Source organism: Musca autumnalis, unplaced genomic scaffold (genome assembly GCF_047663935.1).
Source record: "Musca autumnalis isolate F117 unplaced genomic scaffold, ASM4766393v1 scaffold_4, whole genome shotgun sequence".
NCBI classification, from domain to species: domain Eukaryota; kingdom Metazoa; phylum Arthropoda; class Insecta; order Diptera; family Muscidae; genus Musca; species Musca autumnalis.
Window position 1 is genome coordinate 209177622 of NW_027411977.1, and position 16359 is coordinate 209193980.

The following is a 16359-nucleotide window of genomic DNA, read 5'->3' on the forward strand; positions in this document are numbered from 1 at the left end:
ATGTTAGGTATTGTGGGTCAGTGTTTGTGGAATAATCAATGTATGTGTTTCTACTTACCAACACTTATCACAACAAATCATATAACCATCATCATGGGTTAAATCACATATACAACGGGTAATGGAATCATCTTCTGCTTCAGGAGCTGTTTCAGTTTCTTCACCCGGATCAATATCACCTAAGGCTGGTCTTGAGTTATTACTAATGGCTGAATAGGCATCATCATCCTGCTGTAATCGGGATACTAAAAAATGACGGAAGGAAATTTTAGATCAGTGAATGCCTTAAGGAGCTTAGTTGGAAGGTAGAATTTATACTTACATTGTGAACTGTACATAGGATATGTGGGATTCGATGAAACCCCCACATTATTGTTGTTGCCAAGAGTAGCAGTGCCGGCTGTTGCCACAGCACCTATACCACCCAAAGACCATTGCTGCTGATGTTGCTGCTGTTGACCAATTCCCGCAGAAGTTGTGCCGTTTGTAGGTGGTGTTTGTTGCACAGCAAATGTTGTTGGCAATTCCAAAGGCATAGGATTGGCATAGGTATGATCCAATAACACGGCATGCAATATTTGCAATCGTATGTCATGGGTCTCCACCAGTAAGGGTCGTATTTCTTCACCAATAATATCATCATCATTATTAGTTTTATTATTATTGGAGGAGGAGGAACCAACTGTTGTCGTCGACATTGATTTTAAACCAAGTTGCGAATGGTCTAGCAAATGCGACGCGGCTGAGGGAATTGATGGTATCGATGGTGATCTGGGGGGTAGCGATGTGGAATTGTTGATGTTATTGGCCGTTGAAGTTAGCGACGATAATGATGCCGATAACTGAGATGATGCAGCTAAATTCGCCGTTCCAGCACCTCCTGTTGCTCCGACTAATGTGTGTTGTGGTGATGATGAAACAACATTTGTAGTTGTTGCTAAATTGCTATGACTACCACGCAGGGAATTGTGATTACTATTGTGATAATTTTTATTGTTGTTGTTGGTTTTGGTTTGTATTATTGTTGTGGTGGTGTTGTTGTTGAAGGAGGTGGTTGTGGCACAATTGGACAAATTGTAATTGGAAAATTGGTTAGAGGAAAGAATAGTAGCATTAATTAATGAATTGTTGTTGTTTTTGGTAGTTATTGTTGTACATGATGATGAAGAAGAAGAAGGACAAGAAGTGGAGATAGAAGTGTTGGTGGAAGAAAAAGGAGTTGGTGATAAAGGAATAACAAAATCGATTAGCGAATTTGTTGAAGACAGGGAGTTGTTGATAGGGCTGGCATGTATAGTTGTGGCATATGATGTTGGTGCCACAATGTTATATTTTTGTTGATAATTTCTAATACTAATTGCATTAGTTTTTTATAGGTTAGAATTTTTAAAAACAAATTTACAGAATATATCGAAACAAACATGCAAACAAGGAGGTTTGGGTAGGGGGGAAAATAGTTTAAAGGGTAAAAATGATATGTATCGGGAAAAAGTTGAGTTACGAAGTGAAAAAGAAATAAAAACAAAATTAAATTTGAGGTTATGTTTTTGTATAGAAATTAGCAAAAAAGAGTCAACAACTAAAAAATGCAAAAAAAAAACTTAAAACTTTCAAAACTAAACTGAACCCATTACAAGAAGATGAATTATGTTTTCTAAAGGAAAAATTAAATTCAGCATAGCGGAATTATGTTTTCTATAGGTAAACTTTAATTCGGCCTAGCTGAATTATGTTTTCTATAGGTAGACTTTAATTCATCCTAGCGGAATTATGTTTTCTATAGGTAGACTTTAATTCAGCCTAGCGGAATTATTTTTTGAAATTTTGCCTGTTAGGGCGAAGATCATTTTTTTTAATGATTTTATTAATTTTCTCGTTAAGAGTTAAGCTTAATGATCTGAAATTATTTGCAAGTGAAAAAGGAAAGCCATGGACTCGAACCCACATAGTCACCAAATTACGTTACCTGGTTTCATTGGTGGTAAAGCAAATCTTCGGACGTATCGACTACGTAATGGCTTCTCTGTCCTAGAACTTATCGTTTTTCAAATGCAAATGTGTTTTTATACATTAACGGATATTTGGCCGTTTGAAATGTATTTTTTCTTCACAACAACCGCTTTTTGCGATGCCTTTGAAGTTATGAGTTTTGGCTTTGAACGCTAACACGCCGTGACAACATTTTTTTGATATGTTTTCAAGGACGTGGGTTCAAATCCCAGCCGGGCTCAGCCTATTTTTTATTTTTTGAAATTTTGCCTGTTAGGGCGAAGATCATTTTTTTTAATGATTTTATTAATTTTCTCGTTAAGAGTTAAGCTTAATGATCTGAAATTATTTGCAAGTGAAAAAGGAAAGCCATGGACTCGAACCCACATAGTCACCAAATTACGTTACCTGGTTTCATTGGTGGTAAAGCAAATCTTCGGACGTATCGACTACGTAATGGCTTCTCTGTCCTAGAACTTATCGTTTTTCAAATGCAAATGTGTTTTTATACATTAACGGATATTTGGCCGTTTGAAATGTATTTTTTCTTCACAACAACCGCTTTTTTTTTATTTATGTTTACCATAGGATAACTCTAATTGAGCCTTGCTGAATTATGTTTTCTAGAGGAAAACTAAAATTCAGCATAGCTGAATTATATTTTATATAGAAACAATTTAATTTAGCATAGCTGTATTAGATTTTCTATAGGAAAACTTTAATCCAACGTAGCTTAATTATGTATTCTATGGGAAAAACTTATATTTTCCATAGTAAAACCTTAATTCTGCATAGCTGAATTATGTTTTCCATAGGATAACTCTAATTCAGTCTTGCTGAACTACGTTTTCTAGTGGAAAACTAAAATTCAGCATAGCTGAATTATGTTTTCTATAGGAAAACTTTAATTCAGCATAGCTGTACTAGATTTTCTATAGGAAAACTTAAATTCTGCATAGTTGAATTAGGTTTTTCATACGAAAACTTAAATTCAGCATAACCGAATTATTTCTTTCTATATGAAAACTTAAATTTAGCGTTAAATTCAGCATAGCTGAATAATTTTTTCTATAGGAAAACTTAAATTTACGTTAGCTGAATTATATTTTCTATAGGAAAACCATAATCTAAAGTAGCTTAATTATGTATTCTATGGGAAAACTTATGTTTTCCATAGGAAAACTTATGTTTTCCATAGGGAATCTTATGTTTTCAATAGGGAATCTTATGTTTTCCATAGGGAAAATTAAATTCTGCATAGCTGAATTAGGTTTTTTATACAAAAACTTAAATTGTAACCGAATTATTTGTTCTATAGGAATACTTTAATTTAGCGTAGCTGAATTAGATTTTCTATAGGAAACCCTTAATCCAACTTAGCTGAAATAGATTTTCAATAGGAAAACCATAATCCAACGTAGCTGAATTAGATTTTCTACAATAAAACCTTAATCCAACGTAGCTGAATTATGTTTTCTATAGAAAAACTTAAATTCAGCATAGCCGAATTAAGTTATTTTTAGGAAAATTAAAATCTGTTCTTTATGAAAAGTTAAATTCAGCATAGCTAAATTATGTTTTCTGTGCGAAAATCATAATTCAGCATCTGCGTTTCATGTTAACAACGGTAAACAATATTATCTTAATTCACTATTCCTTAGATTGTCCAGCACGACAGGGGTTTTCCATGAAGTGGCCTATTTTCATTCTAGCACCCACCCTGTAGAATCAATAATATATGTAATCATTCAGAGGCTCCATAACAAAATTAATTTTTTAAAGAATAAAGATATAATACTATGGTCAAAAAGTGCAGTTATTGCAGTTATCTCCAACTCCTTTTGTATGAATGAAGGAACACAATGGAAAGAATATACAATAAAAACAAAAAACATGTAATTTACTTACTTGACTTTATAATACTCCGATGATTTCCGTGAAATTGAAGATTCATGCAGTTTACGTTCCATTGATTGGGAACGGGAATTCGGTGCACTTTGTGCTGTCAAACGTGATGACGATGCTGCAGCAGAAGATGATGATGCTGCTGTTGCTGGTGATGGTGTTCCAATAATGTTTGCCGAATGTGGTGTTATAGTGGCCATACCACTGTTGGTCATATACGAGGAGGCGGAAGAGGGAGAGGCTGCACTATTATTTGTATAGTGGTTTGGAGATGCTGAGGGATTTTGAGGCGTCACCTGTGTTTGCTGTTGTTGTTGCTGCTGAGGTGACCCCATTACTGGCGGATAAAGAGTATATTCACGGGGTGATAATAGGATATTCGAATGATTACTGTTGTTGTTGGATATATTTTGCATATGATGAGATAGTGGCGAGGGTGATGATGATGATGCTGTATTTGGAGAGCCTGTGGAAGATTGTGGCTGCTGTTGCTGCTGGGGTGGAGGAAACATATTGCTACTGCTATTGTTATTGGTAGGAGATTTCTGATATCCAACAGAAGGAGTTGGTTGATGTTGCTGCTGCATTTGTTGATATCGCTGATTGATAAACGATTTTTGTGACATACTCTGCAAGATGCGTGCCGACAATTCATCGGTCATTTGTGTACCATTGACCATCATAATATCATCATTTAATTGGGTGGAGGACGAAGAATTACCACTATTATTAGGACCCGCCGTTGCACTGGCTTGCATGCTTCCTTGCTGTTGTTGTTGGGAGGAAAAGTTACCACCATCCATGAAAGTGTCATAGCTTTGATGCTGCTGTTGCTTAATTTGTATTTTTTGTGGTGTTAAAGGCTGTTGTTGTTGCTGCTGCTGCTGTGTTTGTTGTATAATTGTGCCTTGGGCATTGACAAACTTAATATTGCTATTGTTGTTGCTGTTTCCAGATGATTGATACTGTTGCGGCGTTGTGGAATTCTGCAGTCCGGCGCTGGTTTTCTGATGCAACTGGGTACCGGCTGGTAATTGAGCTGCCACATTTGTTGTTCCCCCATATTTGGAGGAATTAAGTTTATTGGTTTTTGTTGCTGCAATTGCACCACCAATTGTTGTTGCTGCTGTTGTTGCAGAGGTTTTATGGTGATTCAAATATGTTGGTTGCTGTTGATGAGGCGACGACATCTGTTGACCACCAAGCATGCCACCAGCAGCAGTACTACTGTTTTGATGCAGCTGCTGTTGCTGCTGATGAGGCAATGTTGCTATTGCAACAGCGCCAGCGCTGTTAAGAATAGCATTATTATATTGTTTAACAAATTTCGATTTTCCACTGCCCTTGGTGTGATGTTGCATAGATGACGAACCTAACTGTGTCATATTGCCGCCGCCTGTCGTTTGTGTTATAAAAGTTTTGACACCCTGTGCAGCTGATGATGAGCCATGCAAATTGCCCAATAGTTTACTAGTTGCCGTTGATGTTGTCGATGAGGAGGACGACGAGTTACCAAGATTGCTACTGTTCATTCTTAGAGTACCACCTGTGGATTTCTTAATAACATTACCGCTTCCAATGCCACCCGAACCAGTAATGCCCAGCGTTGATTTTGAACCCGCCACATTATTTGCAGTAAGAAATTTATGTGGTTGCTGCAAGACCATTGTCTGGGCTGTGGCACTATTTGTTAATACTGTGCCACTTGTGTGGTTACCCATTAGTCTAGTGGTACCACTGTTATTACTCGACGAGGTGGTGGTGCCTAATAATTGCATATTTCGATTACCCATCATACTGATCTTTGGCTGACTTCCACCAATTATTCCCGTATTCTGCTGCAGATATTGGGTATTTGTAGTTTGTTTTAGAGGTGTACCCTTGAAACTACCGATACTACTAAGATTTCCCGTAGAAGCAGAGTTGGAGGAGGACATTGTAAATTTTGATTGTTTGCCTCCACTACCCACCAAGCCAATACTGCTGGCTGGATTTGTAGCTGCTGAAGTGCTGTACAACTGTTTGGTATTAACAAAATTTATGGTTTGTCCTCCGCCAGACGGACTTTGGGCCGTGGTGGCATTAAGAGCTGTCGTCGAGCCCTGTTGTTTGGACAATACGGTTAAATTGCTTAGCAGAACTTTGGAGGTAGTTGAAGAATTTGAGGATGTGGCACTGGGATTTTGTGAGTTGCCGCCAACTGAACCACCACCATTTGTTGTATCAATGATCATATTTCCGGTAGCAGCATCAGTACTAACAATTTTAAAGATTTGTTGTTGTTGTAGTACCTCACCGCTTGCTGAAATCATCATGTTGGAAGAGGTTGTTGTTGTATTGTGATTTTGTGTTGTTGTGTGTTGTTGGTTCTGAGCCTGCTGCTGCTGTTGTTGTTGCTTTTCGAGAAATTCTTCCGACACTTGTATCATATGGGTTTGGTGCTTTTGTTGGAGGCTCGACAATTGAGTATGCTGTGAATGTGTTGGTTGTTGTTGTGCTGCAGTTGTTGTTGTATTCGACAAATGAACTTGCTGCACATGTTGTTGTTGTGTTGATGGATGATGTACAATTTGCTGCTGCTGTTGTTGATGATGATGATTGTTGCTGTTATTATGTAAAGAATGTTGAATTATGTGCTGCTGTTGCTGCTGTTGTGGGAGTTGTTTAGTTGAATGTGGCATGGGCCCGGCTTTAATAGCTGGTATATGTAAATATTGTGGTTTTGTTGCTTTCGCCGTCGTCGCCGTTGTCGTCACCAAGGACGTGGACAAGGTCAAGGTTGATAATGACGATGTCGTTGACGTTGATAATGTTGTCGATTGTAATAATCCTTCGCCTTTGCCTAATTGTCTAGACTGGATCTGTTGCTGTTGCTTCGGATATAAAGGATTAACAATTGCTGTTGTTGTTGCTGCTGCTGACGACGAATGCTGTTGAGACAATAATTGTGAATTTGTATTAGCTTCATAATATTCTAAATATTTTGTTTGAGGCTTTTGTTCTAGTTGTTGTTGTCGTTGTTGTTTTGCTTGTACTTCTAAGGCTGTTGTGGTAGTACTAGTAGTAGTATGGGGGTGATTGTTACGTTGATGATAACTATTATGATGATGTGAATGGTGGTGATGATGGTGACGATAATTAGTGATATTACTATTATTTGTGTTAGTAGTGCTGATTCTTGTATTTGTAGTAGCAGTGCTTGGTTTCTCAACTACAATAATACCCGAAGATGGCTTGGGCATTATTCTTGGGGAATATAACAAAAATTTGTTATATCAATCCTTAATTTTCTTTTATTGCACATTTACAAAAAGTGAGAAAAATATAGAATTTTATGCAGTAGAAGGAAGGAAGCAAGTTATTTTTTTTTCGAAGCTACACTAATTAACAAATGAAGTGTTGAATTGGAAATAAGTTATATAATTAACTTTTATAAGTTTTTTTTTGTTCATAAGGAAAAATTTTAAATTTGTTTAATGGCCTGTTTCACTAAAACGATTCGAATTCAAATTCGTACGAACTACCACCAAACTTCTGCTGTTTTTTTTTTTCAATCAAACAACATCAAGAGTTCGGTAATAATTCGTATCGGAATTCGAATCGTCTTAGAGAAACAAGCCATTAGAGACATAATTTGAAATCGACTTTCATTCTTTAGTTCGAAATTGTTGATTTGGGTATTTTTTGGATCAAACTTTTGTAAACTAGTGTAGCTTTTATAATAAATACATAACTAGGAATAATTTATTGTAATAAATATACAAATAAACATTATAATTCTCTACATACCTTTATCTAAAATTTCTTGATGAAAATTTAAAACTGTTTTCTCGGACGTCAAAAAAAATACGAGGAAATGCTGCCAGTTTGCTGCAGCTCTTCTCCTTAACGCTTCTAGTGTTTTAACGGAATATTTTTTTGTTTTTAAATTCTTTTTTTAATTTTAAAGTTTTTTTACTTGTTTTTATAGTTTATAATTTTTTCTTTTTTCGTTTCGTCTTATACTGCAATCTCTGTCAGTTGTGTTGAAGTCTGGCCTCTCTTTTTTCAAACAATTTTTTTTTATCACTTAACTGTTATCATGATTTTTTGTGGCCCCAGATTTGCTATTATGACATTTCCTTTGTAAGATGGTAGTTGGCGTTTTAATCTTAGTAGTAGTGGTGTTGAAGTAATGCAAGGGATTATGGTCGTGGCACAAGCCCTGCTGATGATGTTGTGCCTTCTCCTGTTGCTGTAGTAGTTGTTGCTGATGCTGTACACAATATAGTGGCGGGCCCCCAAAATCATGGGGGCTTAATTCAAAGCAATAGTCCGTATTTAAAGCTTTTACAAAATTCTTTAGTTGAGTTGATCGTTGGATAATACACTTCTTCTTGGGCAACATTACATTATTAGCCATCACATCAATCAACATAACTTTGAAATTAACTTTAATTTTAAATTTTATTGATTTCTTGATGTATTTTCTTGGAGGACTGCTCGTGCTGCTGCTGTTGCTGCTAGTACTACTACTTCGGCTGCTTTTGGAGTGATTTTTATTAAGTTGTTGTTGTAATAATGTTCGTCGCTTAATACAATAATGTCGTTTACGTTTCTTTGGTTTCCTTTGGAAACGTTTACAACAATTATTGTATGATTCCACGACGATCGTTGTTTGTTTAAACGTTTTCTCACTCAAAATATTTGTTTGTAAGGGGCTTTTTTGTCAGGACGACTTTGTTCACTATGAGATGATAGCCACAACTTTTTAGATCGCTGTTATTGTTTGTAGCTATTATTGTTGGAGATTTTTTTCTTCCAAAAATTTGCTAATTATTCAAATTTCGATTGTTATCGTTGTTTTAGTCACAAACTGTAATGAAAAGAAGGAAAGGAAATGATTAGAAATATAAAGTATATCTTTAAGTGTAACGTTAAAAACATATTTATATACGGCTTTAAAACACATCAAAGGAAAGCTTCCCCTTCATTACAAGCTGATGGTGTTTAGAAACAAAAGCACGAAATACTTCTAGCTGGCAAGTCTTAAGAAACAACTACGATAGGACTAAAAGTGGTATCAACTTGGTGTCATCCAATAAGGCCAAATCTTGTATAAAAAACATATCATTAGTCGCCATTTTTAAGCTCCACACTACAAGTCCAATATCTCCCTATCTAGCTTTCAAAACAGTGAGATAAATGTCAAGGTATTTACGGAACTTTGTTATCCACACCTCAGACAGATTGAACAAAACGTGTAATTTATGTTTAAACTGCACTTGAGTAAAAAAATTAGTTATTAGTTGTTTACTCATATTTATTTATGAATAAATAAATTACCACATTAGAAATCGGAAAAGCGGGGACTTGCAACTCCTTATTTAAGAGGAAGCTCTCAACTATGTATGTTAACGCCGGCAATGCTTTCCTCACACATCAAGGATAAAATGTTAAAAATAGCTTTGTAACGAACAGGCTAACAAAAAATTTCCTTTAGCACAATATATACATTTAATTTTTATTATGATTTTCTTATTTTAAGCCGAATTTGTTAAAAATGTGTATAATTTAAGTTTTCCTTGAACAAACACAACTTATAACGGCGGCAAAACTATTCATGATAAAATGGTATGAGTGGCATGTCTATATTGCAGTTTTTTTAATGGAAAGGATAACAATAAATTTCATTCTACACAATATATTTACTTAATTTTAATATGATTTGCTTATTTTAGGCCGCAAATTGTTAAAAATGTGTATAATTTAAGTTTTCCTTGAACAAACGCAACTTATAACGGCGGCAAAACTATTCATGATAAAATGGTATGTGTGGCATATCATTATTTGCTGTGTAGCAAAGTTGCCACATTGTGCTGTTTGTTCTTGTGCAAAATGTCAAGAAGAAATCTGTGAGAGTAGACTATTGTCAAAAGGAAAACAAGAGAGATTGTCAAATGTCAACAAATATACTAAACAAAAAGGAAATACAATAGCAGTCTAATGAAAGGAAGGAACTTAAAGAAAACAAAAGTATAAAACAACACATAAAGGAGGGAAATAACAAAACATACATAAAAATTTATCGATTCCGGCAAGAAGAAACTCAAGCATCCACAACATTACAAACGTAAATATTAGAAATTGTACGTATGAGACCGAATGACTTGGCTCTGAAGTATATAGTATAACAAAGAGGGGAGTGGGCAGGGGTAGTCAGCATACAATAAGAGTACACATACACAAAAGATTAATGTCATAAAAAAAAATGAAGAAAAAATGCAATAGTTAGGCTGGTTTGCATTGCAAAAAAGAGAGATGCAAATAGTAGGTATTAGAATGTAAGGTTGCATGAGAAACATGATGATAAAGGAAATATAAAGTTAACAGTATCCCGTATCGTATGAAGAAAATATAATTAAAGCACACATTTATTGTTGATTTTTTTATTTCATGAATTAACTTGCAATTCAAAACAACGTAAATTATTGCTGTCATCGCCGTTGTATTATGAATGAATGCGCTGTACTCACAATGTTTATTGTACAATTAATGGCATATCAAGAAATGCCAAAATAAAAGATTACATAACAAAAATACACACAACCAACAACATCAACAGCAGCAATACTATAAAATATCAACATCTCCCTTTGCCGATTTAGAAGCAGTATGGGGATGAAGAGTTATTACAGAGGAATATTATTGAATAAAGCACACAACACCAAACAAAGCTTGTAATTATAAAGAGGAAAAAAGCAAAACAATATTTTACGGCTGCTTGTTTCTTTGCTTAATTTGAAAAAAATCACCAACTACCGCCGTATTATCAAAATAACACACAAAGAGAACACTATAAAATTTGTTACAACTTTAGTTGATATTTACAAGAAAGGCCCCTCAACAGGAATACTATAATAACCAGCCAAACAACCAACAAACATCAATTCACAAACAGATAACAAAACGTAATAATTTAATAATTACATGAAATGTTATTTCTTTCGTTTGTTTTAGTTATTTAACTTTTTGTTGTTGTGTTGTGTTACAACAAAATAATAGTTTCTTTGGAATTTTCTGGCTATTTTCTGTAACTTTTTTCTTTTTTTTTCGTTCAAACAAATTATACTACTTTTCTTTGACTCTTTGAAACCTCCTCTTACTAACTGAATACTTGATTTCTTCTTCTTTTAGTTGGTGGTATGTTTTCATTTCCTTCTTTTCTTTTGATTTGTGTGCACCACCAATTTTATTACAGCAGCGCCGCGCAGGAGAAGAGCCATTACCTATACACTAAATACAGACGACAACAGCAGAAGTCAAGACAATTGGTAAAAGCGCATACTCAATAATGCAAAAGCTCAAAACACAAAAGAGATTCAAAGAATGGAAAACAGAATGTCATACGCTAAAGCAATGCGAAGAACGACGATGACAACAATAACAAGAAGAACTTTAGAATATCCTCCAACTTACTAGTTGGTAAGTTATGATATTAATGGTAGAGTATAAGAAAACAAAAACTGTTTTTTATAAGCAGGCTGGGATTTGCCAAACCCAAGTACAAAAAAGGAAATCTAAGAGAACAGATTAGTTCAACGATGTGACAGCAATGGTGAAAACTTGAGAATAAGAAGAGGGATCATCATTGCGTGCAGCGTATGCCAAAATACAATCAATTTGGCTATATTGATCCAAAAAATTATATGTTCTAAAGGTTGCAAAGATAAAGAAGCAGAACGGTTGAAAATTGTTCGGATGGATTTGATATTCATAGGCTCTGGCAATATCATATTCCTCTCTTAGCGGTTGTAAAGTTCGACCCATGATGACGATGCTATCGGCATAAGCGTGTAAGTATAATGTGATGTTTTGTATATAGAGGGTATCATTCCGAAACCCAAGAACATTCCCTTTTTTAGTTACACAAACAGCTTTTCTTGAAGTAGTGATATCGATTACATGCCTGAAATACTCAATCGAACCTGCAAAACAAGTAGACTTTATTAGAGTTGGGCAATCTCGTTCAACTGAACGATCCGGATCACTAACTTGTTCAATGGACACCGGTAATTTCATTGACAAACTGCGTATACTTAATTTCACACGTTGGTTTTTATGATGTTACTCATTCGTCTTTGAACGAGGACAGTGATCCGGATCGTTCAATTGAACGAGATTGCCCAACTCTAGACTTTATGCGTTGAACGGAGGCATTTGTTTGCCAAGTTTTTGTGTCATTCCTTTTCCTACGTCAAAAGTAAGGAAGCAAATTTTAGTATTGCCGAGCCCAGTCCTAAAATATTATGATTTCATTTCAGGCAATTCATGATTTTAGATGCACTTTTTCAATATGGATGAAATATAGGCTTTGACTGTATCCTCACTTATCGCCCGTAAGGTTGGCCCCATAATGTCAAGTAAGTAACATGTAAAGTTTTGTGTATAAAATATCAATTTTAAACCCATCCACAATTTTTTCCTAGTTACAGACAGCCCTTCCTGGAAGTAAGGAAATCGTTAGAAAAAATCCTAATATTGCCACAAGGCAGACTTTACAGACTTTTCAAAGTGTTGAATTCTCCGTTTTTGGTGGCCCAGATGGAAGTAAGCAATTGTTGGTTTTGCCGAGTTTAGCATTTCTAAAACACCATGCAACATATTATGACTCCATTTCAAGCATTTCATGATTTTTTCATAATCCGCATCGATGAACTACAAAAAAATGATATCAATTATTTATTATGACAACTACTGTTGAAGTGTGCAGCCGCGGATAAAGTGCAATGAATAGCAGGCTAGTTAAGTTTTGTTTTGAATAACAAATCAATTCAAATCGGTTGCTATTGTTCCACATCATATGTACACCACGTATATATGCAAAGTGCGACGATGATGGTTAGTGGTGCAGGCAGGCATATAATGTGGGGATAGCGAAAAAACGACGAAGCTACAGTAGTGGCAGGCATGGCACCTTGTATACAATTTTTGTTCCTCTTTAGTTTTATGAAATTTCTCGATTGTTAGTTGCTGTTGTCGTCGTCGTCGTGGTCGTCATTGCTGTGTTTCTGCATTGCATATTGTTGCCCATGCACTCCCATTCGCACTCTTTGTTTTCTTTTTGTTCATAATATTTGATGCGTTGACGTAGTCGTTTGTTTTATATTCCCTTTTTGTGTGCGCGCACAGCGCAGTGTATACACACATTCTTTACTTATTATATTGTTATTGTGCTTAAATGACGATGATGGGCCACAACAGGCTTGGATGCAAACACAATCATCATTATTATCGCCAGCCGTCAGATTTCTCTAGATGTCAAATAATGCACAACGGTCGATTGACGGTTGCAATAGTGTGGGGTTAGGTTATAGTGTGTAATGTCATCTAACGAGCCCTTGCATTTTTGGATGTTGCCAGACCTTTGAGAAATTTATACCAAATTGCTGATGATAAAATACAAGGGTTTCTTTACGAAAGTTAAAGAATATTGAAAGTGTTTATCGGTTCTGTAAACCAGCCACCCGCCAAATTTCTTTAGATGTCAAATAATCCACACAGCTGTTGTGCGAGAAAGAGATGTGGGGACACAGTGAGTAATCTCAACAATTTTTTTGCCGGGTTAACCCACTTCGAGAGGATTTATTTGACGTTTGTGCTATGGAATTGACATTTGAAATCCAAACCCACTGGGTTAATCCGGTTAAGTGTAACCGGGGTATAACAGACCATTGCAAATTTCATCGGTTTTATAAAGTTCATAAGTTTAGTTATATTTTATATATTTCGTCATTTGGTCACGTTATTATTATCGGTAAAGCGCCATATGACAAACAGTCGCAAATTGAGAGAGACAGATAAATGGGGTTTTTGGCACGGGTGTAATGTTGGTGGTTTTCCCGCTACTTGTGGTCATTTTTGACGTACAAAAACCACTGTTTAAGCAGGAATGTCAACTGTTTTAAGGTAAAAATCGCTACAGACCTATGGTGCTGTAGCTATTTTTACCTCGGAACAGTTGGCATCTCTGGTTTTTTTGTGTGTAATGTCACCTAACGCCATCTTAAAGCTTTTTGTCGGGTTACAGTACTTTTTACACTATGCTGGGTCTAGCAAATCCAGTGGATTTAAGTTGGAATTGACATTTGAAACCCAATGCGTTTATAAAATTCGGTTAAATGTAAACATACGATTATAGTACGTTTACAATGTACTGGATTTAGTAAAGGCTTTGTAAGCTCTTCGATTGATATTGAATAAATAAAATAAAAATAAGTAAAATAAATCCAGTAGGTTTAAAAGGTCAATTTCATTGGGTATATGTAAAAAACTTTCATAAACGAGGCTAACCCGACAAAAGTCGCTAATATAAACAAGCTATAAATATATTTTGCAATTTTATTAGTGTTGCCATATTTGTGATAGAAATAAAGTTGAGAAAAGATGTGTAATTGGGAAAATATAAAAGATTCTTTCAAAATTGTTTATTGTAGGGATTCGGCGTTAAATCTACGTCTTGTACCAGACTATGAAAATTTTCATGAAAATGTTTTGAGCTTATGGGTAAGAAGGGAGAAAGGGAGCTCATTCACCGCCGCTATCTCCTAAAAGCTAAAATATTTTCATGTGTTATTTTCAGTGTCTGGCACCACAATACCTTGCTATTTCGCAAATATTTAACGACTTCAATTACAACAAAAAGGTTACTAATCCGAAACTTTGGAAACTTTATGCCCAATTACAACAAATACTTGAATCAAATACATATTTCCATCGTTTTGTTTGCTCCATTTTTACTGAAGATCTTTTATCATAAAATCAAAGCAGTACTTTCTTCTTAAATAAAAATATGAATTGAGTAGTGTGCCAATATAATAGTGAAGCACTCATCTCTAGTGAATATTAGTGGGCCGGACAATAGACCTCATTGCTAGCGCTGTAGAGAAGGCAAGGGAGTGGGGCAAGTAACACATACTATAAGCTTAATGCAATTCTGTTTGTAATACATTGGCATCCAATAGATACACAAATTACCAACACTTTTACCCATTGTTGTTCATCGTTGTTGTCTTCGCTCGCCACCGCCGTTTTTTAGTGTTGGCTAGTTTACTGCTTGCTACTTTTTCTATTTGTTTTGTACTTATTTTACTTTTTACTTTTTTATTTGTACTCGGTCTTCTATGCACAAACAACACACAAATCCAGCCGCCCGTCCCTCTTCGAGATTGTATACTTGCAGCAAAAAGCAAGCAAAAAAATGTAAGTACAACAGATCTTGGTGTGTATAAAGTGCATTTTTGCAATATTTGTCTTTCTCTGTGATTTTGTGTTTTTTTGTGATTCTTTCTGTTTCTATTTTTCCTCCTGTGTGCCTCCTCTTTTTTTGCCACTAGTGTTTGTAGTTGTAGTTAGTAGCTAGCTGCTTGCTCGCATTGCAATTAGCAGCACCAGCAGTCGTCAGTCGTTGTTGTCGTTAGTTTTCGGTATATCGTGTATGTCTTTTTTTAGTTTCTGTTTTTGTTTTTTACATCAGTCTGTTTTGTTTGAGGTGGGGAGGCAAGGGAATTTTGTGGGGTTCGCCATGCACCCAAAAAGTGAATGCACTAATTTTGCCTTGGCACTCGTCGTCGTCATCTATTCACAAACTACGGGCGCGCGATATCAGAGAACACCACCACCAACAACAACAACAATGACAATAATGTCAAAGCAAACTAAAACCACAATACGTTTGAATTGTTGTTGGTTGTTTGGTTGGTTAGTTGTTGTTGGATAGATGTTTGTGCCATTGTCGTTCGTTGCCGTTGATTAGTTTCAATTTTGTTGAGTTACATACTTACTTACATACCTATTATAACCGTATGTAAGAGAAACAAGCCTATATAGTATAGAGATTTGTATGTATCATTTTTAACCTAAGGCTAAAATTTATATCCGCCACAAACTTTATCTAATATATTACATATAGGTAGATGTATAAATATAAAATGTATTCATATTCGTTGAGGCAGTTGCATTTTTATATTAAACTTCAAGGTTGATTAGCTATATCATAGTAAAATAGGATTAAATGTTCACCACATTATTTAAAACCAATGTATCGCCATGTCCCTTAAAAATCCCCCTTCATCATATTGTAAACTTGATATATTGCCTTGGCACTTCAATTCTTAAACATTGCTGTTGTAAATGGGTCTGGCCACACCACAAATTAGCTTAGAAGGGTGGACATCATGGTACAATAATACAGGTAGCATTATCAAGCCAGCTGATGGTAACATAATGTGTCAATTGCTTTGAATTGATGTCAAATTTTGACATCTTATGTTACCAACAATTGCCGATGCGGCTACCTGTGTATTTGTACCATGGTAGACATTTTAAAAAATTATTACCAAGGTCGGCCATTCAGAGTTCTGTTAACAACTTTTGACAACAAACATAATAGATTTTATATTATTGTGATTTGAGTTTCTTTATATT

At 35.3% G+C, this 16359-nt stretch overlaps 1 protein-coding gene and 2 long non-coding RNA genes across 15 annotated transcripts in view; 2 read left to right on the forward strand and 1 right to left on the reverse strand.

Annotated features, from left to right (window-relative positions):
* upSET (SET domain-containing protein upSET) overlaps nt 1-16359 on the reverse strand; it is a 46459-nt gene that overhangs the window by 19843 nt on the left and 10257 nt on the right. For 8 of the 13 annotated variants that reach the window (XM_073983103.1, XM_073983104.1, XM_073983106.1 and 5 more), the window contains 4 exons: nt 7684-8749; nt 3898-6824; nt 323-1353; nt 59-245 (listed from right to left, as the gene is read on the reverse strand). In XM_073983103.1, coding sequence (XP_073839204.1) covers nt 59-245; nt 323-1353; nt 3898-6575 — 3896 coding nt within the window. In that variant the 5' untranslated portion in view covers nt 6576-6824; nt 7684-8749. Of the gene's footprint in view, nt 1-58; nt 246-322; nt 1354-3897; nt 6825-7683; nt 8750-10863; nt 11188-16359 lie in introns of those variants that run through there. The other 5 variants (XM_073983114.1, XM_073983116.1, XM_073983115.1 and 2 more) reach the window with 4 other exon arrangements.
* LOC141402234 (uncharacterized) lies at nt 8776-11919 on the forward strand. The gene is made up of 4 exons (XR_012412568.1): nt 8776-10844; nt 11071-11358; nt 11417-11729; nt 11799-11919. It is a non-coding gene; the product is annotated as an uncharacterized lncRNA (long non-coding RNA).
* Nucleotides 11924-12622, forward strand: LOC141402235 (uncharacterized). The gene is made up of 3 exons (XR_012412569.1): nt 11924-12136; nt 12198-12296; nt 12363-12622. It is a non-coding gene; the product is annotated as an uncharacterized lncRNA (long non-coding RNA).